At 42.1% G+C, this 27961-nt stretch overlaps 1 protein-coding gene across 1 annotated transcript in view; it reads right to left on the bottom strand.

The window, feature by feature from the left end:
* Positions 1-27961, bottom strand: part of LOC133415486 (FERM domain-containing protein 5-like) — a 52342-nt gene that overhangs the window by 18061 nt on the left and 6320 nt on the right. Inside the window, exon 2 of the mRNA XM_061701602.1 lies at positions 1345-1449. Within this exon, the coding sequence (XP_061557586.1) occupies positions 1345-1449 (105 nt within the window). The remainder of the gene's footprint in view (positions 1-1344; positions 1450-27961) is intronic.

Here is a 27961-nt window from a genome sequence, read left to right as displayed (position 1 = left end):
TCTTTCGGTCACAACCCACAGCTCGTGACCATAGGTGAGGGTAGGAACGTAGGTGGACCAGTAAATTGAGAGCTTCGCCTTTCGGCTGAGCTCCTTCTTCACCACAACGGACCGATACAAAGTCCGCATCACTGCAGACGCTGCACCGATCTGCCTGTTGATCTCCCGTTCCATTCTTCCCTCACTCGTGAACAAGACCACAAGACAGGGGGGCGCTAGAGCGCCAAAAAGTAGAAGAAACAGAGTCAAGGTGCAGATAAATGAGGAGGAGGTGCCAGGAAAAGGGTGAACTGGAACCACATTCTTTGGCTGATTTTTGCAAAATGCACATTCATTTATGACGAGCTGGAGAAATACACTGTTCAGATAATAAATGAATGTACTGCAGCTGCCCTGGAGTCGTGCTTTGATTTTGATTTTAAGAGGATGAAAAAGGCCCTCCTCCTTGATCTTCTGACTTTCTTTGCGCCATGTGGATGTACTCACGGCTGGTAACAAGGCGCTCTAAAGTGGCCACGCCAGCCCGAAACCCCGGTCCTCCGCTCCACACGCTGACAGTCAAGTTGCACTTGAAAAAAAAATAACAATTCCCCCTCTCCTCACTCTCCTATCTTTCTCTAAGTGATGTGCGTGCTTCATATGTATGAAATGTGTTTCATACATTTTGCAGTTGCGCTGTTTTGTTAGAGAACAGCAAGTTGTGCAAAAGGTATTGAAACACTGAACAGTTGGATGTGCAATCAAAAGTTTAGAGAAGGCCAAATTCAGTTAAGCAGGAAGGATTTTAGTGTGGCGGCACGGTGGACGACTGGTTAGAGCGTCAGCCTCACAGTTCTGAGGACCGGGGTTCAATCCCCTGCCCCGCCTGTGTGGAGTTTGCATGTTCTCCCCGTGCCTGCGTGGGTTTTCTCCGGGCACTCCGGTTTCCTCCCAAAAACATGCAAGAATTGGAGACTCTAAATTGCCCATAGGTGTGAATGTTAGTGCGAATGGTTGTTTGTTTGTATGTGCCCTGCGATTGGCTGGCAACCAGTTCAGGGTGTACCCCGCCTCCTGCCCGATGATAGCTGGGATGAGCTCCAGCATGACCGCGACCCTGGTGAGGAGAAGCGGCTCAGAAAATGGCTGGATGGGTTTTTAGTGCATGTAAGGTCATCCTGAAATTTCGAAAGCCTCGTATCTGTAACATTTTGGGAGCAGTGGAAGTTGCATGTGCAGTGTCATCGCTCATCACAGTCTCCAAATTTCAGAGATTCAAGATTCAAGAAATCAAGAAGCCAGTTATATTTTTTGAAGGGTATCTGCAAAAAATGAATAAATAAGATTGTTATTGTTATTATTTACCCGCTGCTTGTCTGGATCCACATATCTGATGCCGAAGTAATCTTTCTCCAGTAGGTTGAGGTGGTGGCAGATGAGGTCAAACAGGTACTGTCCCTTTGCGTCCCGCTACAAGAGAAAGACATTGGCATTATTACTTCTGTGCCCATTTATTCAAGGGGAGAGTATATGGAAAAATCCCTCCTTAGTGGCTTGTATACAAATGGTTGTGCCTATGAAGTTCCAGCCATCTATTGTGAAATTAAACAACCGAGTAAATCTGTTTTTTAAATCTGCCTCTTTCTGAAAATGTGTCTTTGAACAAGCAATTCTGAATTTTACCAAATGATGTCACAATTTATAATTTACATGATAACCCCCCCACCCCCACACTGAGTTTCTCCATCCATGACCTGCTCATTCTAGGCTTGCTTAAGATCTAAAGCCACTTTCAAGTGACAACTGACTACACAGTCTGAAACACTATCTTCATGCACAAACACCAGTATCTCTTACTGGTACAGCGCCCCTTCTATCATGTGAATGCCAAAAGGTAAGCAGAGTTGGGTTTTGTTGGGTGCACAGACTAGCGCTAGCTAACAGCGTTAGCTTCAGATAAGGGGCACGTACTAGATCACTCCGTGAAGTTGTTGATGCGGTGGATGTGGGGATATTTGCGTTTAGTGATACGTCCATGTGCCACATACGTACACAAAGCATAGAGTATGAACTGCTGCCTCCATAAATGAGATGATTTTATTGTCTTTACAGGTGCTTGCTTCCCCCCCCACACTCCGCAAGTCCAAGTTTAATATATCAAGTTTAATATCATCAACATAAATAACCCAGAAATACACAGAAGAATCACAAGGTAATTTTGTTGTCATCCTATCCAATATTTTTTTAAGGGAAAAAACAGCCACCAGACATTGTTTAAATATTTCACCGCCCTCCAGGGAGGAATATGAGGCCGATCAAATATTCATATTGAAGCAGCAGCCATCTGTGCTGGCTGCTGCGCCAAAAAGTAGAAGAAACAGAGTCAAGGTGCAGATAAATGAGGAGGAGGTGCCAGGAAAAGGGTCCTCTGGAACCACATTCTTTGGCTGATTTTTGCAAAATGCACATTCATTTATGACGAGCTGGAGAAATACACTGTTCAGATAATAAATGAATGTACTGCAGCTGCCCTGGAGTCGTGCTTTGATTTTGATTTTAAGAGGATGAAAAAGGCCCTCCTCCTTGATTTTCTGACTTTCTTTGCGCCATGTGCATGTACTCACGGCTGATAACGAGGCACTCTAAGGTGGCCACGCCAGCCCGAAACCCCGGTCCTCCACTCCACACGCTGACAGTCAAGTTGCACTTGAAAAAAAATAATAATTCCCCCTCTCCTCACTCTCCTATCTTTCTCTAAGTGATGTGTGTGCACTCACAGCTGACAACGAGGCACTCTAAAGCAGCAACGTCAGCAGGCAATCTGAAGGGAAGATGTATTTTCGGGGTGTGGGCATAGCTCGCTAGCTAGCGAACCACACATCGTGATTGTGGCGGATAACGACTGATACAAACAAAGGCACTACATTTTTCATTACATGGGGGAAGCAACGAGTCAAGCCAAGTCAAAGTGCGGCATTAGGCACTGTTTTAGCCGTACACCAAAAAAAAAAATCATGTTTTCACGTTTTCAGCAATTATTTTTAAACGTGTAATATGTATTTAGAAACAAATCTCTGAATGCTCTTTACAGAGTCTTTAATTATTAGCTCATTTGACGTTTCTTTGAAAAGTCGTTTAAATAATAGACAAATGTTTCAAAATAATGCAATCAATTAAGGCTAAAACGAAGTGATACACAGTGAACCCTCGCAATGAAATGTAAATCTTACTTGTTATTATTATTATTGGTTATCATCATGGCGGCACGGTAGCCGACTGGTTAGCACATCTGCCTCACAGTTCTGAGGACCGGGGTTCAAATCCCGGCCTCGCCTGTGTGGAGTTTGCATGTTCTCCCCGTGCCCGAGTGGGTTTTCTCCAGGTACTTCGGTTTCCTCCCCCATCCCAAAAACATTAATTGAAGACTCTAAATTGCCTGTAGATGTGAATATGAGTGCAAATGGTTGTTTGTTTCTATGTGCCCTGGGTTTGGCTGGCGACCAGTTCAGTGTGTACCCCGCCTCTCACCCGAAGATAGCTGGGATAGGCTCTAGCACGCCCGCGACCCAAGTGAGGATAAAACGGTACAGAAAATGGACGGATGGGTTATCACCGTTTAACCAAATGAAAAATGATCTTGTATCAGGAAATTTGCTAATGTCAGGTTGCTATTTATGCACGATAGTGTTTCAACCTAGAATGTTTGTGTTACTTTCGAGGTCAAATCATCCCGACAATTTTATATCAGATTCTGAATTGTCCGACTACAGGGGCATTGGACTTTAGATGTTCCACTGTAATTAGGATTCCACAACAAGCGCGATCCAAAACATCTTTCTACTTCTCTTCTCTCAAGGTGGGATCTTGTCGAGTAGAGCTTTACTGCAAAATACATTGAAGGACGACGGCGACTCCGTCAGCGTATCCCTTTGTCATTGTCATGGCATCCTTATTCTCCAGGACAGACCTGCTGACTCACCCAGCAGCAAAAATAGAAGCGTGCACACACGCACACGCACACACACACACACACACACCGAGTTGTAATCTTTCTTGCTCTCAACAAATCTCCTGATCCACAGTATTTCTTCTGCATTAATCTCTTTCCCCATCTGCTGTTTACACTTGACACCAACACATTCCTTCTCAGTTCGTCATCAGTGCTACTGGCTGCTGCCTCCTTAATGCTACTATTACTATGTATATGTGTGTGTGTGTGTGTGTGTGTGTGTGTGTGTGTGTGTGTGTAGGTGCGTACGTGTGTGTGTGTCTGCATCATTGTTCCCCACTGTTGTTAATAAAAAAAACATTATTAATGCAGTGAGAAAAATTTTCACCTCTTGGGGAAACCGTCAACGGCGACCGACAAAAAAGTCAAATAAAAACTCAAGAGTTTAAATCATCATCATTTGAGTCGTCCTATGGGAATTCAGCAAATCTCATGAGACTTCAGCTTTTGAGGACGGAGTTGATGTTGGTCGCCCACTTCAGGTCGTGAGAGACTGTAATTCCCAGGAACTTGAAGGTCTCGACGGTTGACACAAGGCAGCTGGACAACGTGAGGGGCAGCTGTGGCGAAGGATGCCTCCTGAAGTCCACGATCATCTCTACCGTCTTGAGCGTGTTCAGCTCCAGGTTGTGTCGGCCGCACCACAGCTCCAGCCGCTCCGCTTCTTGTCGATATGCAGACTCGTCACCGTCCTTGATGAGGCCGATGACAGTGGTGTCATCTGCAAACTTCAGGAGCTTGACAGTCGGGTTCGCTGAGGTGCAGTCGTTTGTGTAGAGAGAGAAGAGCAGCGGAGAGAGGACACAACCTTGGGGCGCCCCAGTGCTGATGCTGCGTGTGGAGGTGGTCTCTCCCAGCCTGACCTGCTGTGTCCTGCCCGTCAGGAAGCTGCAAATCCACTGGCAGATGGGAGGTGAGATGCTGAGCTGGAGAAGATTGGATGAAAGGAGTTCAGGGCTGATGGTGTTGAACGCTGAGCTGAAGTCCACGAACAGGATCCTCGCGTAGGTCCCTGCACTGTCGATGTGTTCTAGGATGAAGTGCAGTCCCATGTTGACTGCATCATCCGCAGACCTGTTCGCTCGGTAGGCAAACTGCAGGGGGTCCAGCAGGGGACCTGTGACGCTCTTGAGGTGGTCCAGCACGAGACGTTCAAAGGACTTCATGACCACAGATGTCAAGGCGACAGGCCTGTAGTCATTTAGACCAGAGATTGCAGTTTTCTTGGGGACTGGAATGATGGTGGAGCGTCTGAAACAGGATGGAACTTCTCACAGTTCCAGAGATCTATTGAAGATCTGAGTGAAGACTGGTGCGAGCTGGTCCGCGCAGACTTCGAGACAGGATGGGGACATATGGTCTGGGGCTGCCGCTTTGTTAATCTTATGTTGTTTGAAGATGCGTCTCACATCCTGTTCATGGATGGTTAACGCAGAAGTCAGAGGTGTGATTATGTTCGGTGGTGTGGCCGGGTGGGTGTGGGGTGTGAAAGTGTCCTTTTCAAAGCTGCAGTAGAAGGTATTCAAGTTGTTGGCTAGTGTGCTATTGTTCTCAGCTTGGGGGGATCGTCGCTTGTAATTAGTCAGCGATTGGAATGCATGCCAGACTGATTTAGAGTCGTTAGCGCTAAACTGTTTTTCCAACTTTGCTGCAAAGTTCCTCTTTCCAATGTTAATTTCTTTAGGCAGCTGATTTCGAGCTCGATTATACAGGGCCCTGTCCCCGCTCTGATATGCGTCCTCTTTAGCTTGGCGAAGCTGCTTAGGTTTAGCAGTGAACCACGGCTTGTTGTTGTTGAAAGTGCGAAATGACTTTGTTGGAAGACACACCTCTTCACAGAAACTGATATAGGATGTGACAGTGTCCGTATATTCATCCAGGCTGCCAGCTGAACTTTCAAAGACACTCCAGTCTGTGCAGTCCAAACAGCTTTGAAGTTCCATCTTTGCTTCGTTGGTCCACTTTTTCACTGTTTTCACTGTAGGCTTCGCGCATTTAAGTTCTTGCCTGTACGTCGGTATTAAGTGAATTAAGCAGTGATCAGAAGAGCCCAGTGCTGCATGAAGTTTGGCACGGTATGCATTTTTTAGCGTAGTATAGCAGTGGTTCAATATGTTATTTTTCCTGGTAGGACAGTCGGTGTGCTGCTTGTATTTAGGGAGTTCGTGGTTGAGTTTAGCTTTGTTAAAGTCCCCGAGAACAATGAGGGGTGAGTCCGGGTGTTTTTTTTTCAATTTCGTTGACTGGTTCGGCGAGCGTTAGCAGTCATACCACATGACTTACAGTATGTCAACAGTTTGGAGATAGGCGACTGCAGAATGGATGATTAATTCTGCTCCAGCGGTGACCGCGCTCCCGTCACGAAGCCGCGGCACAGGCGGGCGCCCCGCGAGCTGTCCAATAAGCACATTTTGAGCCCCGCCCCTACATTGTGCTGCTCGGCTCCTGTCAAGCCAGAGGCGCTTCCGTCACAAAGCAATGTCGAAGGTGACCGGTCCAGCCAACACGCTGTGCTCTCGAATAAAAAGAAGTGCAATAAACTATTAACGAGAAAAAGCAGCGGGCGATCAACAACATCTCTCTTGAAAATGTACGATTACTAGTGCTTTGACACCGTAAAGTACAAAACACGATTCACCACTGTGCATGCAAGCAACCGGGCGACCGACCGGGCTTTGTGATGGGACTGCGGCTGACTTTTTCTTTTCAACAAATACAATTCAACAACAAAACAAGTTTTCTTGAACATGGCATACATTTCACTTAAATAGAACTCTTTTTAGAGTAACACCTTATCATGTCGGACATTTTAACATCCAGAAACATGCTTTTCTAACAGTCTTGCCACACAAACAGTAGATAAGAGATGAAATAAAGATAAGAGATGAAGAGAAAGTAGAATCTGGTGGGTGTACAAGTGGGAATATGGATGCCATCTTACCTTAGTGTTACTACAAAGTAATTTATTATCACTCATGGAGGCAGCAGCTGATACACTACATTGTGTGTATGTGGCACATGGAAATATCATCAAACAAATTTCCCCCGAGTGATGAAGTATGTGTCACTTACACAAAAAGGTAATCTGTGCATCCGTCAAAATTCGTCGCAGTTCTGCTTACCGTTTGGCTTTGCCATGACAGCAGAGGCATGTGGGTGTTTCTCCATGAAAGTGCCTCGCATTGACCGTGTTTAGACAGTGTCGTCCGGTCTCTTTGGCTCTTCACACAGGTTAGCTGATTACTGTATGTCATGGGCGAAGAAACCCGATGTGGGGGGCTATTATGATGTAAAATAGGCCCATTGTTACGTAATATAATGTTCCCTCGCCACTTCGCGCTTCACGTTTTGCGGCTTCAGTGCTTCGCAGGTTTTTCCAAAATATTCATAAATTAAAAAAAAAAAAAACTAAAATACAGCCATATTGCGGAAAGACACGTTGTTTCATGTTGATGCGCGCGAGAGAAGGTTTCCCTGCGTGCCAAACAAGGAGATCATACAAGGCGCGTGATTGGTTCCCGGCGAGACATCGACCAATGAGAGCACGAGTGGATTTATCCTTTGAGCCAGCATCTTCCCTTGTTGTGTCTCGCCAGTCTCGTCCACGCTGTTGTGTTCGCAATAACTTTTTTTGTTTAAGCGATCATTTTCTGATGAGTTAAGCAAGCCCTTACAATGCCGCCTAAGCGCTGTGCCCCTGCGAAAGCTTCCTGCGGGGCGCCCAAGAGGAAGAAAAAGATGATGACCATCAGCGAAAAAGTGAAACTTTTAGATATGATTAAAGAGGGCAGAAGTTATGCATCTGTGGCACGCCATTATGGCGGGAATGAATCTACAGTGCGGTACATCAAGAAAGAGGAAGCAAACAGCCGCAAAAACTGCTTCAATAAGGAAGCGAAACGCGTGGTAACTCCGCGTAATAAGAGACGGGGTTATGTCTTGTACAGGGGAATTTTGAAGCAAAAGAAAAAACAAAGACAACAACTACCCATCACCATGAAGGCAATGTTGATGAATGTTAATTACTGTATAAGGTTTTATAATTCAAGATTTAAGTAAATACGTGTACTGTTGTTATTACAACATACTAATATGACAACCTGTTTCTCTATATTGTCCTGTTGGTGACAGTTGTGTCACTCTCAAAATGGTGTTTAATAAGCATCAAAAGCGACACGTAGATAAATTAATAAACTTTTTAAATTACTATTACATGCATGCTGGTTCCATTTCACTGAAAATGCTCCCTAAATTAATAATTTTGCTAATTGGTGGTCATCTAACCCATGGGCAATGCTAAAGAAAAATAAAAAATACAAAGAAATTGTAAATGAAGACTCTGTGTGTGCAGTTTTATCCACCAAAGACTAAAACTATATTAAAGCAGAACAATCAGAGAGAGAAAAATGTCTTCAATAAATAACGGCCCATTAGATACTCGTGCTGTGTTTTTATTACATTCATAAATGAAAGTCATATAAACCAAGAGATGAAAATAAACTCAAAACAGCCCAAATGCTTTTTGTAGTTTTGTTGTTGTTGTTTTTTTTGTTTTGCACATGTTCGGCCACTCTCTCCGCCCAGTCAGGCCTCGTGCCAGTTTAATTATTGAGAGGGGTTCAATAGCAGCTTGGGAAACACCACATCAATAAATGATGCTGTCATTTTTTTAAAGCTGCAGGCTGGAAATTGCAAAAACAAAGCAAATGATCCTTTCTCGCTTTTCTGTACTCCGGTAAACAGGATCGACTTCTCATACTTATGGCTCTTTGGAATCCTATGATAGCAATATTTACTCTCCAGGTTTTTTTTAAACTCCTCTTAGTTATTTCTGTTCTATCTGTCATTGCAGTTGCCTTGTGCCATTATGTCCTCGAATCACTTTTTACTTGGCTGACAATAAAATGCCCAGCTCTTCAATTGCTCCCTGCCAAACATTTACAAAAAAAATAAAAAATAAAATAAAAAAATAAATATAATTTGTGTGAAGCTGCACTTTCTCCAAACCATTATAACACGCTTTCATCTTGGTTTAGGAAACTCACACAGTCGGTCTCCAAAGAAAGTTACATCTCTCAATGCCAAACCAGCTCCCAAGTACAGTTTACAAAGTTCAACCAATTCTTTTTTTTTTTTTTTTCCCCCAGTTTTTTTTGTAACGTGACCAGTGATGGTGAAGAGGAAATTGCAACAGCGGAAAAAGTCTGGCTGCTAAGTATGACCAATACAAATAATTCAATATATGTTGCGCACACAGATTAAATTAAATATTAAATATACTGTCGCACGGTGGCCGACCGGTTAGAGCGTCAGCCTCACAGTTCTGAGGACCCGTGTTCAATCCCCGGTCCCGCCTGTGTGGAGTTTGCATGTTCTCCCCGTGCCTGCGTGGGTTTTCTCCGGGCACTCCGGTTTCCTCCCACATCCCAAAAAACATGCATGAATAGGAGACTCTAAATTGCCCGTAGGTGTGAATGTGAGTGCGAATGGTTGTTTGTTTGTATGTGCCCTGCGATTGGCTGGCAACCAGTTCAGGGTGTACCCCGCCCCCTGCCCGATGATAGCTGGGATAGGCTCCGGCACGCCCGCGACCCTAATGAGGAGAAGCGGCTCAGAAAATGGATGGATGGATTAAATATACTGTGTAGTTACAGGCGCAGCTCATTGAACTAGATTATTGTACTTTATACTGTCACACTGTCAAGCTATACTGTCATCATTGCTCCTGTGTGTCATTTTCAGGAGAGAATATTAGGGGCTTAATAAATAATTAGCCATGCTCATGAAAATGTTCTCTTCTCCAAAACGAACCTCATTAAGAAATGAGGATTCTCTTAACTGGATCCACTAATCAGTGCCAAAAATCTGGAGCACTGCTCCCCGTTGTGAGAGACTTTACTTTCCATAAATGGAAAAGTAATTGTCTACCTCACTCTCACGTCGTAACTTACTGCATACATTTTGTCTCAGCTTGATGGTTCGGAATTTAGTTGATTGTGTACAATTGATTTGTTCTTGTTGATTCAGTCTCCCGTGGTTTGTTGTCTAAAGGAGGGCAACTGGGACTGGTCATCGTCAATTGCAGTGCACATATAGACAAACAACCATTGCCACTTACATTCATAACTAGTATGGACAATGTATAGTCTTTAATGAACCTAAGATGCAAGAATTTGGAATGTGGGAAGCTTTTCCCTAACGAGGACAAGCACTCCAGAAAATCGATGGACAGACAGCACAGTACAGTGAACTAATGTACTGTATCTGTTTAGACGTGACATACTGTATTAGACACAACCTTGCATGTCATGAACACATTTTCATTGAGGGGCCTTGACTCCAGCATGACATCGTAGTTATGGTTTCCCTCAGAGGGGCGTGACTGTGAAAACCATAGTGCCTTGCCATGTGTGTGTGTGCGTGTACGTGTGGGTGTATGTGTTCGCGTGGGTGTGTTTGCGTTTACATGTGGGGATGGGAGGGGTGTTTTTTTTTTTTTTTTTTTATTCCCATTGTCTGTTTTTATCTCTGCAGTGCACTTTGTGTTGCATTTTTATCGTATGAAAAGTGCTCTATAAATAACATTTGAATTGATTTCAATTTGATATGAATCACGACAGAATATATATACAGATACAGAATTGCCCTTGCATTTGATTTTTAGTCTACATATTTTTAACAACAAATTTAAGTCACGGAAAATAGCGGCAAGCAAGTATTTGTCAGTTTATGTTGAGAATGGGCTAAGTGAAAATACACACAAAGTTTAACAAAATACAATTCTGTGTAACTGGTTGCCATAGTCTTTTTGTTTATTTGTTTGTTTGTTTTTTAATTTTATTTTATTTTTGGGGGGGGGGGGGGTATTGGACACCAGAACGTGAGCTGCCTTATCTGAAGAGATTCACCTCAGGGGCAAAATGTTCACGACCATGTGCATGACTTGTCATCACAGTGTAGATGGAAAATGTTTATTAACTTGTTTCATGACAATGTTAACTGACTTCAAATGTTGCCTGTGAATTATGTTTTAAAGGAGTCCTAAAAAATGTGTACCTAGAAAAGTAGATCCTAGCTGATGTATTCTTTGTGCCCTTTCTATCCTGCAGGGACCCACTTTGGTATTCATCTCACATGAGCAGTGATTAACCACCCACTCAGGACCTTTAATGCTGCACACACGCACAACAAACACTTGGAAACATTGCTTGTTCAATAGTGATTCTTGTGTGTGCTGACACAAGGAATTCACTGGTCCAAAGGAAACTAATAATACGGAAAGAACACTACAACTGTTTCGACATTGCGATCAGATCGGAAGAATGGCTTTGTAACTTATTGTGCATGAGTACAGGGTGACTTTTAATATAGCATCAATCTGCCTTTGCGCTTTTTGTACTCAGGACGCTATCTTGCTACAGTCATGCTCAAAAACATAATGACTGTCTGATTGTCTACTAGTCCGTCTATTGTCTATCTAGTCAGATTTCATGTCTGACAGTCAGAGGGAAAAAAACGAAAATTATACAATCATGGCTAAAATCTTTCTTTTAATATTAGGTGTTATTTTTGAGCATGACTGTATATGTTATGTGATACCAGTACCACGAGTGCTGCTACGAGTTCCGTTATATTTACCTTTTAAGTTCAATACATTTGCATTTAATCTTTAAGAACTTGGTTTCGAAACATTTATTGAGGTACAAATTCTATTTAACTTTTCTGTGCAATGCATTTGAAATAAATCCTATTCCAGTACAGTTTAAAATAATAAGAATTTTAAACAAAAACATGTTCCTGTATGTTATTGCAGTGCTATTGTTCAAACTGTGCATAACGTTACAGTGGCTTACACAAATATGAAATAGCATTTTTAGGTATACAGCTTCCGCCTCATTTTTGATGAACATTTGGAACTACTATGCTACTGTATTTGAATGTTGGTCATGATTTTTCTTTGCCAAATCTTCAGTTTTCCAGTTCTGTCACGTGACTAACTCCGACATGAGGCTGGTCTATCGCTAGTGACAAGACTTAGCGCCAACCAACTCGACTAACGGGATGAAAGTCTCATTTCATCACGTCCATATATTCAGCCTGCAGGATCCCATTAGTGGAACAATCCTTGAGCCTGCACTCACTCAGGGTTCAAGTAAGAGAAAGTCATAACATCTTCCCCGAAGAAAATCTGTTATGTGGTCTGTAAAGCTTTGTTCAATCTATCGTACATGGATTTATCCCACAGGCGAATAAACTTGATTCATAGTCATTTCTCCGCCGCCTCAGGGATATTTTATGCGCAACACAGGTCAGTGTTATTTGAATGGCATTTAATTTTTGTGTGTTAATAACAGTATACTTGAGATCTGACAATTCTTCTATTTCAATGTAAATTTATTGGAAACTTTTAATGTAAATATAAGTATCATTAACAATTGGAAGATGCTACATGATGAGGATACAATTTGGTCTTTAAAACCACATGATAATAATTACCAGTAAGTTATTCTTTTTTTTTAGTAAACCTCATTAAAAATCCATGACTAAAACTGTGAGCCTGTTTTTGAAAATCAAGTTTAACAATAAAAAAAAAAGTAATAATGCTTGTTTTTGGCATGACGGCGTCTTACAAAATTACATTCTGATTCTTTAGTTTGATGCCAACAGTGAAACTGGAGTACAGACATACCACTAACGGGCATAATATGAGCCTGATTCCATCCTTCTAATTAAAGTCGCCAAAGGCCTGATTATCGGATGTCTCTAAGGCCCACTGCACACCGAGCGAACCTGCGTTGCCTGGGTATGAATACGGAAGTTTCTGCGACTCTGATTACTTGGCCGTGGCAAAGACTCCAAGTACACTTGTGCGGTGTCATTACAAAAACATGAAATGCAATTTTAATCTTCATAGGTGAGGTGGGGCCGTCTCGTCCAGTAGCGCCAGAAGGCGAACAGCAGCAAGTGACGTTAATAACGTTGCTGCAACATTCAAACACAGTGGCGGAGACAATTAGTTGCAGAGATTCACCGAGCCCCTGAGAGCACGACCGCGAGTCCTTTTTATTCGTGTCACACAACACGCTGCTCACACACAACCTCACCGGTGAAAAGACAGGGCCTTTTATTCAACATACTTTTCCTAAGACAAACATTCTAAACGTCATTGAGTAAACTGGAAATATGGCCAAATTGGAGCTTTTTCCCTCCTTTGCTATCAAAGTCTGCGAAACCTGATTCGGGGGTGTCTCTAAAAAGGTTCTCCTGTGGTGTGGGGTGTGTTGAGAGTGATTTTTGTCTTTCTTCTTCTTTTTTTCCGGCAGTCTGGATGCCCTGTGGCACCATGCTGCCTCTCACAGGTCAATCTTTGTACTACTTCAGTTATCCGGTTTGTGGGGGAATTATGGCAATGTTCGGTGGAATTATCATTATGTATTTGGTGTGCTGTGTTGGTCATCACACCACAAGATCAGCGAAAACAAAGTGAATTTTGTTGAAAAATTGGTTAAGATGCCAACGTTAGCGCTGTTGTCCGTCACCGTAATGCAACATCTTTTGAATGAAATCGATAGCGTACGATGAAAGTGTTTCAGTGACAAGCAAAGCCACAATTTACACACTGCAAATTATTTCTTGATCACCAAGCAGGTACACCTACACTTGGCAAAAGGCTTTTTGATTCATGTTTGTTGTAGTATATTCATGTAGGTGGTGTTAAAGAACACCACCATGATTTGATGTAGTCCCAAGCTTCTATTTTTTACAGGTAGATCGCAATAGATTTGAATAGCAGGGAAAACCTATTAAAATATTCTTATTCTCTCATCACTCATTTATTTCAGCAGTTCAATTCAACAAGTATCACTCAAATGTAGATTCCATACTCACAGAATGTAATATTGAACGATTTTATCTTCTTTAAATTGGATGATTACATCTTACGACTAACGACAGCCCAAATTTCACGAGCATCACGAATGTGAATATTAAATAAGAAACAATCAACATTATTTTCAATAGAAAATTAGGTGGGAATTGGCCTTCTTGAGTTTCACTTTTTGAATTGCGCTACCGATACAAAGGAGGTTTTTACGATATGACGTACGACATGTTGATGTGGCAGCACATGATTGAACTTTAGTTAGTTGGGTATCCAGGGAGGGTGCTATGTGGAAAATTTTGTCAGACCCTGTTCTGCCCCCATTCTGCTCACGGTACAGAATGCTTAGCTATCCGTTAATTGATTGTTCTGCCCATCCCTAGTATTGCTTGTCCAATGTTTGAAGGCACACTGCATAACATTGTATGAAAAAGATTTGAATGACACCAAACTCGACGGTTTCAGTTTAACAAGACATTTTGAGCGAATGTTTTTGTCTGTTGGGTTCCGCCGTTTCGAAGTGTGACCTAGAAAACACAGCAACGCAATATGATGATGAATTTCTGTCGCAGAGCAGAGAACTGACAAAGGGAGTGTGTTTAAACATTTGTGCAAAGTCAGATGAGATACTAAAGCCACTGACTAATTAATGAGCTGACTCATTTATATACGGGACTGGGGAGAGCACCACAATGGTGCATAAGCAAGTAGCTTTTGCAAAGGCATCAGCTCGAAACACCTGTTTAGACCTGCTTGTTTCATTGGAGAGCAAATTGGAAAGCCCTAATTAGACTAAAATGCGTCATAAGCCTCCATTTTCTCAATTGTTGATGAGGAATTCAATTTACATTAGTTTTAGCTTCACCGATGCATAGGATTATGTTTTGATATTCCATTTTTTGTTTTACTATTACCTGAAATGTACCTGAATTATACACTTATTTAGTTTCAGCATCTGATGAAATTTGCAAAGGGTGCAGACAACTGGACTCTTCTTAGGGTTCTTTTTATTGTCAGGCGTGGCTGGTGAATAACTGCTTGGCGGTAAAATATCTCGTGTGTTCCCTCTTCTTGTGGAATGCCAAAATCTTAGGGTGAGAGTTGTCAGGACATTGTTGTAAGCAGACGAAAGGCAAAGCTCTTCATCTATTAGAGAAGGGCTTTCGAATTTGACATACATGGCTTCTTTCACCTGTTTCATACTAGCAGTCCTTCCTTTGTATCCAGAATTTGGATGTTTTTGTCCTCAAAGGAATGTCCCTTCTTTTTAAGATGCAAGTAAACTGCTGACTCTGGACCTGATCAAATTATTCTCCTATGTTGTGCCATGTGTTTGTGTAGGGGTTGCTCGGTCTGTCCAGTGTGGCACCCCTCACTACACTGCAGTGCATAAGCGACATTGCTGAGTTTGCTTCTCGGGATTTTGTCCTTGGGGTGAATCGGCTTTTGCCTGAGGGTTTTAAATGGATCAGGAGACGTGCTAACCACGACAACACCGTACTGCCAACTTGAAGCGAGCGACTTCTGCTTTGAAATCTGATGTTTGGGGTCATTTTGGATTCCCCTGTAAATCCGCAGCACGGGAAATTCCACGATTCAACAATACAACACGAAAAGTCGCCGTCACAGTTACGCTAGCGGTTTTGGAATTGTTGAAGTCGGCAGAAAGAGCGACTGACCCCTACGTATGTAACTGTCTCTTCATTATTTCATTTCATAAGTAAAGATATCGTGTTTAAGTATACATGCCCTTTATCTTTTTTCAATACAGAGCTGTTTGTTAAATGTGCTTACTTTTGTAATGCACAAATGAGTTATTATTGTGCATTTCTTCATTTGTATTACAATTTCCAAGAGGGCATAAACAAAATATATAAAATATTATTGAAGTCCACATGAACTTTACCATCTTGTTTATACAAAACTGTCATGTTTTTTTACTTCTATACTCCATGTGCACAAATACGTTATGTGCACATTTTTATTTTCTGACATTTTATTGCCTAAAAAAAATGTGACGTGATATACATGTTTTTACATGGCATCAAAAATAAATATTTCAAAATGTACTCTTAATTATTTGTGTACTTCTACTTTTTACTGAATCGATATCGGAACATTTAACTCAATATCGAATCAAATAAAATTGCAACCCAAAGAATCAACATTGAATAGAATCGTGTCATGGTCTGCGTGTTAGTTTCGATTATATTGAGTTTTGTTTCATGTTTTCCTGTGTCCTATTTTATTCATGTTTCGTTTGCTTGCTTGCTTATTGTCTCCACCTGTTGTCGTCAGCCTTCTACCTTGTGTCAACCGATCAGCTCCCTCCAGCCAATCGTGTCTTGTCCACGTGTTCCTCGCTGTCTCGCCAGTTTGCTCGTATTTAGTTCCCTGGTTTCTTTCAGTTCTGTTGGTTCATTGTTGTATGTCGTCTGTCGCTGTAGGTCATGTTTCCCCATGTCATGTTATTTTTGTGGTTTTGGTGAGTTTATACCTCTTGTTTCTTTATTTTGAACCTTGCTTTTTGAACTATATTTTTTTGCCTCCGTGATCACTGTTTGCCTTTATTGTTTTTTTTTTTTAAATAAAATATCATTTTGAGATTCTGACACTCCTGCCTAACCTCCCTGCATTTGGGTCACCCTTTTTGCCACCTTCACCGCCATACTTGACATTCTTAATAATGCCCTGCCCTAAACTAAATTATTAGGAATAAATTCAAGTCAGGCGTCACGGTGGGCGACTGGTTAGAGCATCTGCCTCACAGTTCTGAGGACTGGGGTTCAATCCCCGGCCCCGCCTGTGTGGAGTTTGCATGTTCTCCCCGTGCCTGCGTGGGTTTTCTCCGGGCACTCCGGTTTCCTCCCACATCCCAAAAACATGCATGGTAGGTTAATTGAAGACTCTAAATTGCCCATAGGTGTGTGAGTGCGAATGGTTATTTGTTTATGTGTGCCCTGTGATTGGCTGGCAACCAGTTCAGGGTGTACCCCGCCTCCTGCCCGAAGATGGCTGGGATAGGCTCCCGCACTCCCATGACCCGAGTGAGGATAAGCGGCTCAGAAATTGGATGGCTGAAATTCAAGTCATATATTACTCTTAGGGAATCTACAGTACGTCGAGCAACATACCAGTATAATGCTGAGAAAGGAACTTGAATTAAAAGTTTCCAGCATATTCTAATTTATTGGGATGTGCCTGTCTATAATTTGTTTTTTCAGCAATTTTGTATGGCCCTCAGAGGACTTTATAAATGCTAAAACGTCTTCTTAAAATCATTGGTACCTTCTAGATGAATGCTGTTAAATTCCAGTTAAGTGCATTGCACCACATCTACTTAGAGCTTTCCATCAAGCCACATGCACACTCCTCCCCTTCGTCTCTTCCTTCCTCCCTCCTCACAGTGCGACCATCATCCAGTATGCCACACACGCACACACACACACACACACACACACACACACGCACGCGTGCACACACACACACACAGATTAAAGCTTGTTACTGTCTGAGCAAAGGCACTCAGAAAGCAGAGTGAGGTTCAGCCAGGCAGCAAGGTCACCTTGGCCTCAAGTGAAGCAGCAAGTGCACAAGTCCTTGCAGGAGGAGACGCCCCCCCCCTGTCTGTTTGAGGATGAATGATGGGGAAGAGATGGGTCCATTTTAGTAACTGTTAAAACATAAAACACCATGCGCATTTAAGTACAAGACAGGTGAGCTGTTTTTGAGCGACCATCCATCACAGGGGCCCCCTCTCCCTCTCCAAAAGGACCATTAACCCCAATTTAAAAAGTACCAAACGCTTTAAGAACCCACCAACCCAGGGGTGAACGCTAAACTGGGCCACAAGAAACCGACAAGGGACGGTGGCTCCTTCTAATAAGAGTTCAGAGTGAGGTTATTAGCATGCACGGAAGCACGTGCATGTGTGCGTTTGCGCGTCTGTGGCTGCTGCAGAGCTTGGCCAAACAGCAGCCTGACGACAGCAGCTTGAGAGTAGTGATGCAATAATCTTGTTACCATGGAGACCTGAGGTTCCCAAAAAATCCAAGGGTAGTGGAAAGTCACTGTGCTTGGCTGGCTGGCTGGCTGGCTGGCTGGCTGGGACACAGTGCGGAGATGAGACGCAGCCACTCGCATAAACATGTCTGACAAGCTGCTTTTCCACGGCACTATTACATCCGTCTAATGCATTTTTCATATAATAAATTCGATGTGAAGTACAAAACTAAACAGATTGTACATGCTAGTCAGACACTTGGAATTAGCATTGAATGCCTTACATACATTACGTTCATATTTACTCTTGTTGTTTGTGGGCGTCTGTTTGCTCATTTATGTGTCCCATTACCTCAAGTGATTGGTGATTATGGACTGATTCCCTTAAGCAATGTGACCAGCATGAATACACAAGATTGCACAAAAAAGTCTTAAATTAGGTTCAAAGTGTAATATTTTCGAGCCACAATACAAGCTTTATGGAAAGCGGCGATGAATTCGGTCAGCACAGTACATGTAGCTTTCTATACAGTGGAACCTCAAAACCCAAAATCTCGAAACATTGTGCACCTTGAAAACCAAAATGTTTGTGAAAAGTCTGCCTCAAAAGTTGCTAAAAAATTCAAAAGAGTTCAGAAAAATGTTGAGAAGCTTCATTCAGCAAATTATGGTAAACTTTGTCGTGAGACTCAAAAAAATATTGTGAAACTTCAACAAATCTTTTTGAGATACTGCTACAAATATCATGAGACTTCAACAAACCTTTTGACACTTCTCAAAGAATCTTGCGAAACTCCAGCAAATCTTGTGAGACTCCAGCAAATTCTGTGAGACTTCAACAAAACTTTTGAAACTTTCGGAAATCTTCTAAAACCTCTTAAAGCAAAACTTCTGAGACCACAGCAAATATTCGGAGACGCCAGAAAACCTCGTGTGACTTCAGCAAATCTTTTTTGGAGACTTCAGCGAATCTCATGAGATTTCAACAAGCCTTTTGAAACTTTCGAAAATCATGCAAACCTTCAACAAATCTGAGAATTCAGCGAACTTCACAAGACTTCAAAAAACCTCATGAGACTTCACCAAGCCTTTTGAAACTTTAGAAAATCTAGTGAGATTTCAGCAAATCTTGCAAGCCATGAGCAAGACTTTACAAAACGTCTCGGAAGACAAAAGCCTTTTGACTCAAATTTCAACAAATATTGTGACACATCTTCAAATCCTGCAATGTATCAGGGCATCTTTTTGAGAGACTTGAGCAAATCTCATGAGACTTTAACAAACCTTTTGAGAAAATCTTTTCAAAATGTTAGCACTCCTTGTGAGATATCGGCAATTTCTGCATAACACCAGCCAATCTTGTCAGGCGCCATTTTAGTGAACATATAAATGATGATCTCCAAAAGTATGTTTTGCTTTTTCCGTCTTTGTTTTGTGTTGCCACCTCAGAAGATTACCAGGGTTGGCGAAGGGGGAAAAGGTGGTGATGACGACGGAACCGGAAATGTAGCTTAGCGACGTAGCTGTAGCGTAGCTAGAACAGCTGTCTCTGTTCTGCTTGCCTGTTCTGCTTGCTCAGTACAATATAGTGATGAGTGACAATACACCACAAAGCTGCTAGTTGTGTTTTGTGTTAATGTGAAGTGCCTCACATCCCAGACACACACAATAATGCTCCTGCTGCATGTTCATCACACTTTCCTCAGACAGTTCAAGGAGTGTTAAGTTTAAGGTGAGTACACTATTTTTTGTTATTATTTTGCAATAGGGCAGTGAATTTTTGTTCTTTTTTTTTGACCATTGTGAATGTCACAGTGTTGTGCTAAATTATTGCAGGTGCAGTTAATAAAGGTTTTATGATGACTTTAGAACATATTTAGATTTACATTATTTGCGTCATTTCATAGATTGTGTTTAACCTTCTGTTCCATTAAATTTTCCTTCTGAACTTTTATCATGTAGAAACTAGGGAGTTTTCTGATCCTGCCATTTGTGTGCAGATAAGCACATATTTGACAGATTTAATTGCAATCCATCGAAATGAAATCCCTCAAGCACCTCGCTTCCGTGTGTGCTCTGCAGTGTGCTGGTTAAGAACGCAGAGAAGCTCCAGCAGCTTTTTGATGTCGATGTCCTGCGAGCATATCAGTCATTAGCATGCTCACTTCTAAGACGTGTTTAAAAAAAAACTGACGAGAGGAATAAAGAGCTCCCGCAGGGCACCTCCTTCTCCCCCTTTTATTTTCACTTCACATAAAGAAAAGTGTATGTATGAGAACTGCAAATGAGATGATGAAGAGCACAGTTGGCTGCTACTGGAAAGACAACGGTCGGCTTATCGAAGAGGAGTGCTTAATATTCCATGCACATACAATTGCTCCACTATAGCAAGAGTTTAAAAATAGACTGCGATGCACTGAGCTAATAGGACCAGTGTTTGGGGAGGGCAGACTGGACTGGAAAGTGAACTGAATGGTTTTGACCTTGGTTAGTTAAAAACATGTGATGGAATAAGTATTTGAAAAGAACACTATTCAGTAGTTTCAGGAAAAATGACAAAAACTGCAAAGAATGCAGAACACAGAGGACCACATCACGTAAGACTTGAAAAAAAAATCTCGTGAGACAGATCGGTCACACATCGAGCGACACAGGCTAACGTGACTGAACTGTTACAGAGTATGCGGGTTGTACAGCAAGTTTTCACGAGTTTGAAACTTGAATTGCAGGTGAATGGTGTCGCAACGTTGCAAATATAACAGCCAATCAAAAATGCCATGTCGTATCACGCGAGCTTTTGAGACAAAAAAATTACTTTTCCAATACAGTGTATACAGAATACAGACATTTTGTTTTTCATAATAATACATAACCATATTGATAATTGTATTTGTACTTGTGGCTATAAAGTAAAGGGTGGAGCGTCTCTGTTGCCAAAATGATCATTGCTGACAGCATCTCAAATATCCAGACTCTGTTCTTTATTTCTCGGCAATTTCCTCTCTTAATATTATTACAATATAGCCACAGCAGCCAGGGCAATAAGCTTCTTTCTTGACAATCACGCCATGTTTTGCGGTTTAGTCAATAAATAATACTGTAGTATACAGTATGTGGTGCCTCAAATCGTTGTATCCCAATAAGAAAACCAGGGGTCACAATTTTTCTGCAGCAGCTAGTTGATCATACGTGTGAGGGTCATGTGCCAAGTTTGTGCGGGTGTGAGTCGCCGACTGTACGTTTTTTAACCATTGTCCAGTTCAGTCACAATCGGCTGTGTCGCTCAGTGTATGGCAGGCCTCAAGCGCAGTGATTGTCTAAAACAGTGTTTCCCAACCTTTATCAAACCAAGACAGCAAAAGTACACTCTCCATTTTTTTGTGAATTGAGTAAAATAAAAAAATAAAAGACTTTTTGAAAACGTCTTTCAAACACGTCTTTCACATAGCTATAAAATTACACTGAAATGTCATCGCAATCGAAACTATATAAACGCAGGTCTGCAAGAAATAACAGGCGGAGACATTTTTGAGGACGTACGTGATGAGCGACGAGTTTATGATGAAGTACGTAAATGCAGTAATATGGGCTTGTGATTGACTTCAGTGGAGATAATCAAATGCGTATGGCACTTGTCAGTTTCTGAAATACAACCTTTATTTTTGTTTTATTTAGTTTTTTTCAGCAGGAGTTGTTTCATTTTGCAGGGTTAGGAAATATACCATCGCACAGTCTGCCAGTAGACGTGGCTCTATTTTCGTCGAATATCAATCAATGTTTGTCATTATATTTGTAAAGACATTTTTAAACCTTAAACATTTTTGTTTTACACCTCTCGGATCTCATTGGATTGTGGGTGTGTCCCTAATGTTGTATTCCAGCTTTGAGTTTCATGCCAGGACTTCATTGCATGAATGACATGTGACAGTGGAAAGTGTTTAATTACAATTACAAAGCAAATAAGATCACATGGCTGTCTTATTAGCAGTTAACATTTTAGTCGGATTGGGGACAACAGTTACAGTACATTTGATGTTTGTGATTTGTGGAATCATCAATCCTACATTCTCTTACATTCTCTTCTGGAGAATTTAAGAAATGGAACAAAGAGTTAATATATTCTATTCAAAGTGGATTATTTTCCAGTAATGCTATGTGAATTTTATTTTTTTTAAAATCAACTAATTACAGTGAATCACTGTTGATAGTTTATAGAGTGGCAAAACTCACCAAAGGTTTCTTATTTTATGTCTTCAAGGAAATTATGCATAAATTGACCTCGATAACAACAGTGGCAAATTAGCTGGTATCATGAAGCGGAACAATAACTGCTGAATTGCAAATATGTGTTTACTCAGTGTACACGCACACACACACATACACAAACACACACACACGCGCACACACACACGGCATTATTGAATATACAGTGCCGCATTGCACTAATGTACTGGAAAGTCTCTGGTGACATCATTCGTGCATTTGCATTTTGTCACTGCCGCAGCGTAATTAGCACTTTCATGGCATAATATTGGCGGCACGGTGGACGACTGCTTAGAGCGTCAGCCTCGCAGTTCTGAGGACTCGGGTTCAATCCCCGGCCCCGCCTGTGTGGAGTTTGCATCTTCTCCCCGTGCCTGTGTGGGTTTCCTCCCACATCCCAAAAACATGCATTAATTGAATACTCTAAATTGCCCGTAGGTGTGAATGTGAGTGCGAACGGTTGTTTGTTTGTATGTGCTCTGCGATTGGCTGGCAACCAGTTCAGGGTGTACCCCACCTCCTGCCCGATGATAGCTGGGATAGGCTCCAGCACGCCCGCGACCCTAGTGAGGAGAAGCGGCTCAGAAAATGGATGGATGGATGGATGGCATAATATTCCCTTTTCTCCTCATTTCCACCACTTGCACGCATGCACACACACACACACACACGCGCGCGCACACACACACACGCACACATCGACAGAAAAACATGCTCAATGCAAAAAAAACAGCAACACCTTACAGCCCTTCAGAATACCTCCTGCATTCAAGGGAATTCGCTAGTGGGAACCTGATTTTTTGTTTTTGGTCCCCAAACAACACGCAGGCTCACCAAAAATTGTAGTACTGTGTAAACAGACATTTGTCATCACAAGGCAATGAATACCTGAACACACACGAATGGGAAAACCTTCCCAATGCAAAAAAAAAAAAAAAAAAAAGTTACACATACCTTTAAAAATACTGATGAACTCTATCAAGCTCTACTAACAATCATGAACATCCCTTTTTGGGGACCAATCTCTGCATGATCAGAAAAAAAGGAAAATGAGCTAGGTAATGAAGAATTTTTTTTTTTCTGAATGTGAAGTTGCTCAATGAAGTGGAGGTGCGCAAGAAAATCATCTTTTGGCACGCTGTCCTTCAGCGTGAACAAGCGAAAGAGGAGTGAATGGGACAGCGTGTGTGCGGCTGTCAATGCGGTGGAGTCAGAAGAGCGCACACATGCTGAACTAAAAAAAAAGTGATCAGACATTAAGGTGGATGTGAAAGGGAAGACAGCTGCCCACTGCCAAAGTGTGGCCAAAACAGGCGGAGGAACCGGCGCAGAGGGCCTCACCCCATTCGAGGAGAGAATCGCTGCAATCATGGGTGACACTACTTTCACATGTGGCTGACTCTGATTACCCCCAAGGTAAATGCCATGTAATATTATAACTCACAACAAATGTGTTCATACAGTAACCTACACTCAGCCCTACGAGATAAAGGTTCATGTGTAAATGTTGTATGTATGCTATCTGTAATAAATCTTTTCAATTCAAATAGAAGCAGATCAGCATATCGAAGAGGATAACAAAAATTTGGACTCCTGTTTGATTACTCAATTTATTATTTTAAAACACAGGAGAGGACACGCTGTCGCAGCCACGTGCTACAAGTTCGGGCATTCGTCCACTGTCCCCAGTGTCTCTAGTGTCACAGACGTGGAGGATTCCTCCGCACTGAAAAAGAGTCCTTTGAATTTACTTAATTTGAACATGTACATCAGTTGCACATGATTAAAATGTGTGAAAATGACATAATTTATCCCTCTTCCCCTAAAAATAAATAAATAAATAATGTCATTTGAACAGATTTTAATCATGTGCAACCAATGCACAACACCAATTCCAGTGAAGTTGGGATGTTGTGTTAAACACAAATAAAAAAAAGAATACAATGATTTGCAAATCATCATTTGATTGAATACACTACAAAGACAACATATTTAATGTTCAAACTGATAAACGTGATTGTTTTAGCAAATAATCATTAACTTAGAATTTTATGGCTGCAACACGTTCCAAAAAAGCTGGGACAGGGTCATGTTTACCACTGTGTTACATCACCTTTTTTTTTAACAACATTCAATAAACGTTTGGGAACTGAGGACACTAATTGTTGAAGCTTTGGAGGTGGAATTCTTTCCCATTCTTGCTTGATGTACAGCTTCAGCTGTTCAACAGTCCGGGTCTGCGTTGTCGTATTTTACGCTTCATAATGCGCCACACATTTTCAATGGGAGACAGGTCTGGACTACAGGCAGGCCAGTCTAGTACCCGCACTCCTTTACTACAAAGCCACGCTGTTGTAACTAGTGCAGAATGTGGTTTGGCATTGTCTCGCTGAAATAAGCAGGGGCGTCCATGAAAAAGACGTTGCTTGGATGGCAGCATATGTTTCTCCAAAACCTGTATGCACCTTTCAGCATTAATGGTGCCTTCACAGATGAGTAAGTTACCCATGCCATTGGCACTAACACAGCCCCATACCATCACAGATGCTGGTTTTTGAACTTTGTGCACATAACAGTCCGGATGGTTCTTTTCCTCTTTGGCCCGGAGGACATGACGGCCACAATTTCCCAAAACAATTTGAAATGTGGACTCGCTGGACCACAGAACACTTTCCATTTTGGATCAGTCCATCTTAGATGAGCTCGGGCCCAGCTCGGCATTTCTGGGTGTTGTTGATAAATGGCTTTTGGTTTGCATAGTAGAGTTTCAAGTTGCACTTACGGAAGTGGCGCCGAACTCTATTTGCTGACATTGGTTTTCTGAAGTGTTCCTGAGCCCATGTGGTGATATCCTTTACACATTGATGTCGGTTTTTGATGCAGTGCTGAGGGATCGAAGGTCACGAGCATTCAATGTTGGTTTTTGGCCTTGCCGCTTACATGCTGTGATTTCTCCAGATTCTCTGAACCTTTTGATGATATTATGGACCATAGATGAGGTAACAATTGAAATTGTACGTTGAGGAACATTGTCTTTAAACTGTTCCACAATTTTCTCACGCACTTGTTCACAAAGAGGTGAACCTCGCCCCATCATGGCTTGTGAATGACTGAGTAATTCAGGGAAGCTCCTTTTTCCAATCATGGCACCCACCTGTTCCCAATTAGCCTGTTCACCTGTGGGATGTTCCAAACAGGTGTTTGATGAGCATTCCTCAACTTTCTCAGTCTTTTTTGCTATCTCATCCATCCATCCATCCATTTCCTGTGCTGCTTCTCCTCACAAGGGTCGCGGGAGTGCTGGAGCCTATCAGAGCTATCATCCGGCGGGAGGCGGGGTACACCCTGAACTGGTTGCCAGCCAATCGCAGGGCACATACAACAAACAACCATTCCCACTCACATTCACACCTACGGGCAATTTAGAGTTGTCAATCAACCTACCATGCATGTTTTGGGGATGTGGGAGGTAACCAGAGTGTCCGGAGAAAACCCACGCAGGCACGGGGAGAATATGCAAACTCCAGACAGGCGGGGCCGGGGATTGAACCCCGGTCCTCAGAACTGTGAGCCAGACGCTCGAAACAGTCTAAACACCGTGCCACCTTTTTTGCCACCTGTCCCAGCTTTTCTGGAATGTATTGCAGCCATAAAATTCTTAGTTATTGATTATTTGCTAAAAGCAATCAAGTTTATCAGTTTGAACATTAAATATCTTGTCTTTGTCGTGTATTCAAATTCAATTCGAAGGATTCTTTTTTCAGTGCTGGCATCACTGGTGTCACAGACGCAGAGGATTCATGCCCCATTCCTGGCGTCTCCTCCGGCATTCCCAGCGTCTCTGACGCAATTACATTCCGACAACTGCTGCCAGATAGACTGGCTGTGTCCTCACCCGTGCTGTGCTGGAGTCACAAGAGGAGAGTGTGAGGGCAATAGGCAGCATAAATGATCGCCTTGATCAATTTATAGGCCTCTTCACAAATATCAGTGATTCATTTAATAAACTGGCTAACAATTGAATTCCGAGTCCTTGCCTCTTTTACATTGTTGAAATCAAATGTTGTCGGGCTTTTATTGTTCATCTGTGCTAACTGTTCAATGTGTCTCTGATGTGCAGATTTATTATAACAGTTTCCCAGCATCACCTCTAAGGGTCGCCAAAGCACCAATAGCTGCCGAAACGTGCGTACGCCAGCCATGCAGTTGATCTGAGGCACCGCACATTTCCATGGTCATTTCACGCTTGATACATCTGAACTTTGAAAAAGAACGTACGCCACGTTTTTGTGCGTACGCACCTTTTGTACATGAGGCCCCTGATCTTTGGTCCCCACACCACAAGAAGTCTTACTGTATAATTTAATTTTGTCCCCACAAATCTATGAATACCAGAACATACACTGAAGGAAAACCATACACAATGCAAACAAATGTAATTCTGGTAGTTCCCAAATATTCATTGTTTTTCCTTATTATGCAGTATTGATTTTTTTTGTCCCCACGAGGTGACTGTGTAAACAGACATTCATACCAATAAAGCAATGACTAACAAAACACACACATGCACACTGATGCCCAGTGCAAAGAATTTGTCATCATAATAGCTCTCTATTCGCATCATGGGATTTCCTTTATGAGAAATGCCACAAGACGACCCCAAAATACAGCTGTGTTAACAGACTTTAGTCCGTACTAAGGGGCGAATACCAGAAGACACCCAGACTGATGAAAAAACATGCCCAATGCAAAAAAAACTTGACTGATACCTTCAAAATAGCGCTTGCATTCATAAAGTATTATGAGGTTTCCCTTATGGGGAACCTAATTTCCAGTCCCCACACAACAAGAAGTCCCCAAAATGTTTCCAACAGACTTCTGTCCCCACAAAGCAATGAACACTAGAACACACACGGACACAGAAACATACCGAATGCAAAATAAATAAATTAATTTAAAACATTTTAAAATCAGCATAGCTCCTCAATTTATATTATGGGGGTTTCCCTCGGGAAACCTGTTTTTTTTTTGGGGGGGGGGGGGGGGTTCCCCCATGACGTTACAGTGTAAACAGGCTTTTACACACAAAGCAATGGATACCAGAATACGAAATTTGGACAAACTCCTGAATTCGTGGGCTTTCCCTTATGGTGATCTGATTTTTGGTCCCCACGATGTGACTGTGTATACAGACTTTGGTACCCAAATAGTACTGAATACTATAATAATAATCCGCAAATGGAAAAATATGTAAAAAATATATATTTTTTAATTAAAAAGTACCTTCAGAGGCAGCACAGTGGACGACTGGTTAGCACATCCACCTGATAGTACTGAGGACCGGGGTTCAAATCCCGCCCCGCCTTTGTGGAGTTTGCATGTTCTCCCCGTGCCTGCGTGGGTTTTCTCCGGGCACTCCGGTTTCCTCCCACATCCCAAAAACATGCATTAATAGAAGACTCTAAATTGCCCTTAAGTGTGAATGTGAGTGGGAATGGTTGTTTGTTTATATGTGCCCTGCGATTGGCTGGCGACCAGTTCGGGGTGTGCCCTGCCTCTTGCCCGAAGGTAGCTGGGATAGGCTCCAGCACCCCCGTGTCCCATGTGAGGATAAGCAGAACAGAAGATGAATGAATGAATGAGTGAAGTACCTTCAGCATATTCCTGGATTCATATTATGAGCTTTTCCGATTTTTGGTCTCCACACACCACATGACCTCATATTGTTTAAAAAGAGTTCTGTCCCAACAAAGCAATAAATACCAATACACACCATTGGAAAAAACATGACTCATGCAAGAAAAAAAAAATAGATTCAGAAGCGCTCC

This window comes from Phycodurus eques, chromosome 2, assembly GCF_024500275.1.
Source record: "Phycodurus eques isolate BA_2022a chromosome 2, UOR_Pequ_1.1, whole genome shotgun sequence".
NCBI lineage: Eukaryota > Metazoa > Chordata > Actinopteri > Syngnathiformes > Syngnathidae > Phycodurus > Phycodurus eques.
This window is presented reverse-complemented; position numbering and strand designations above follow the sequence as displayed.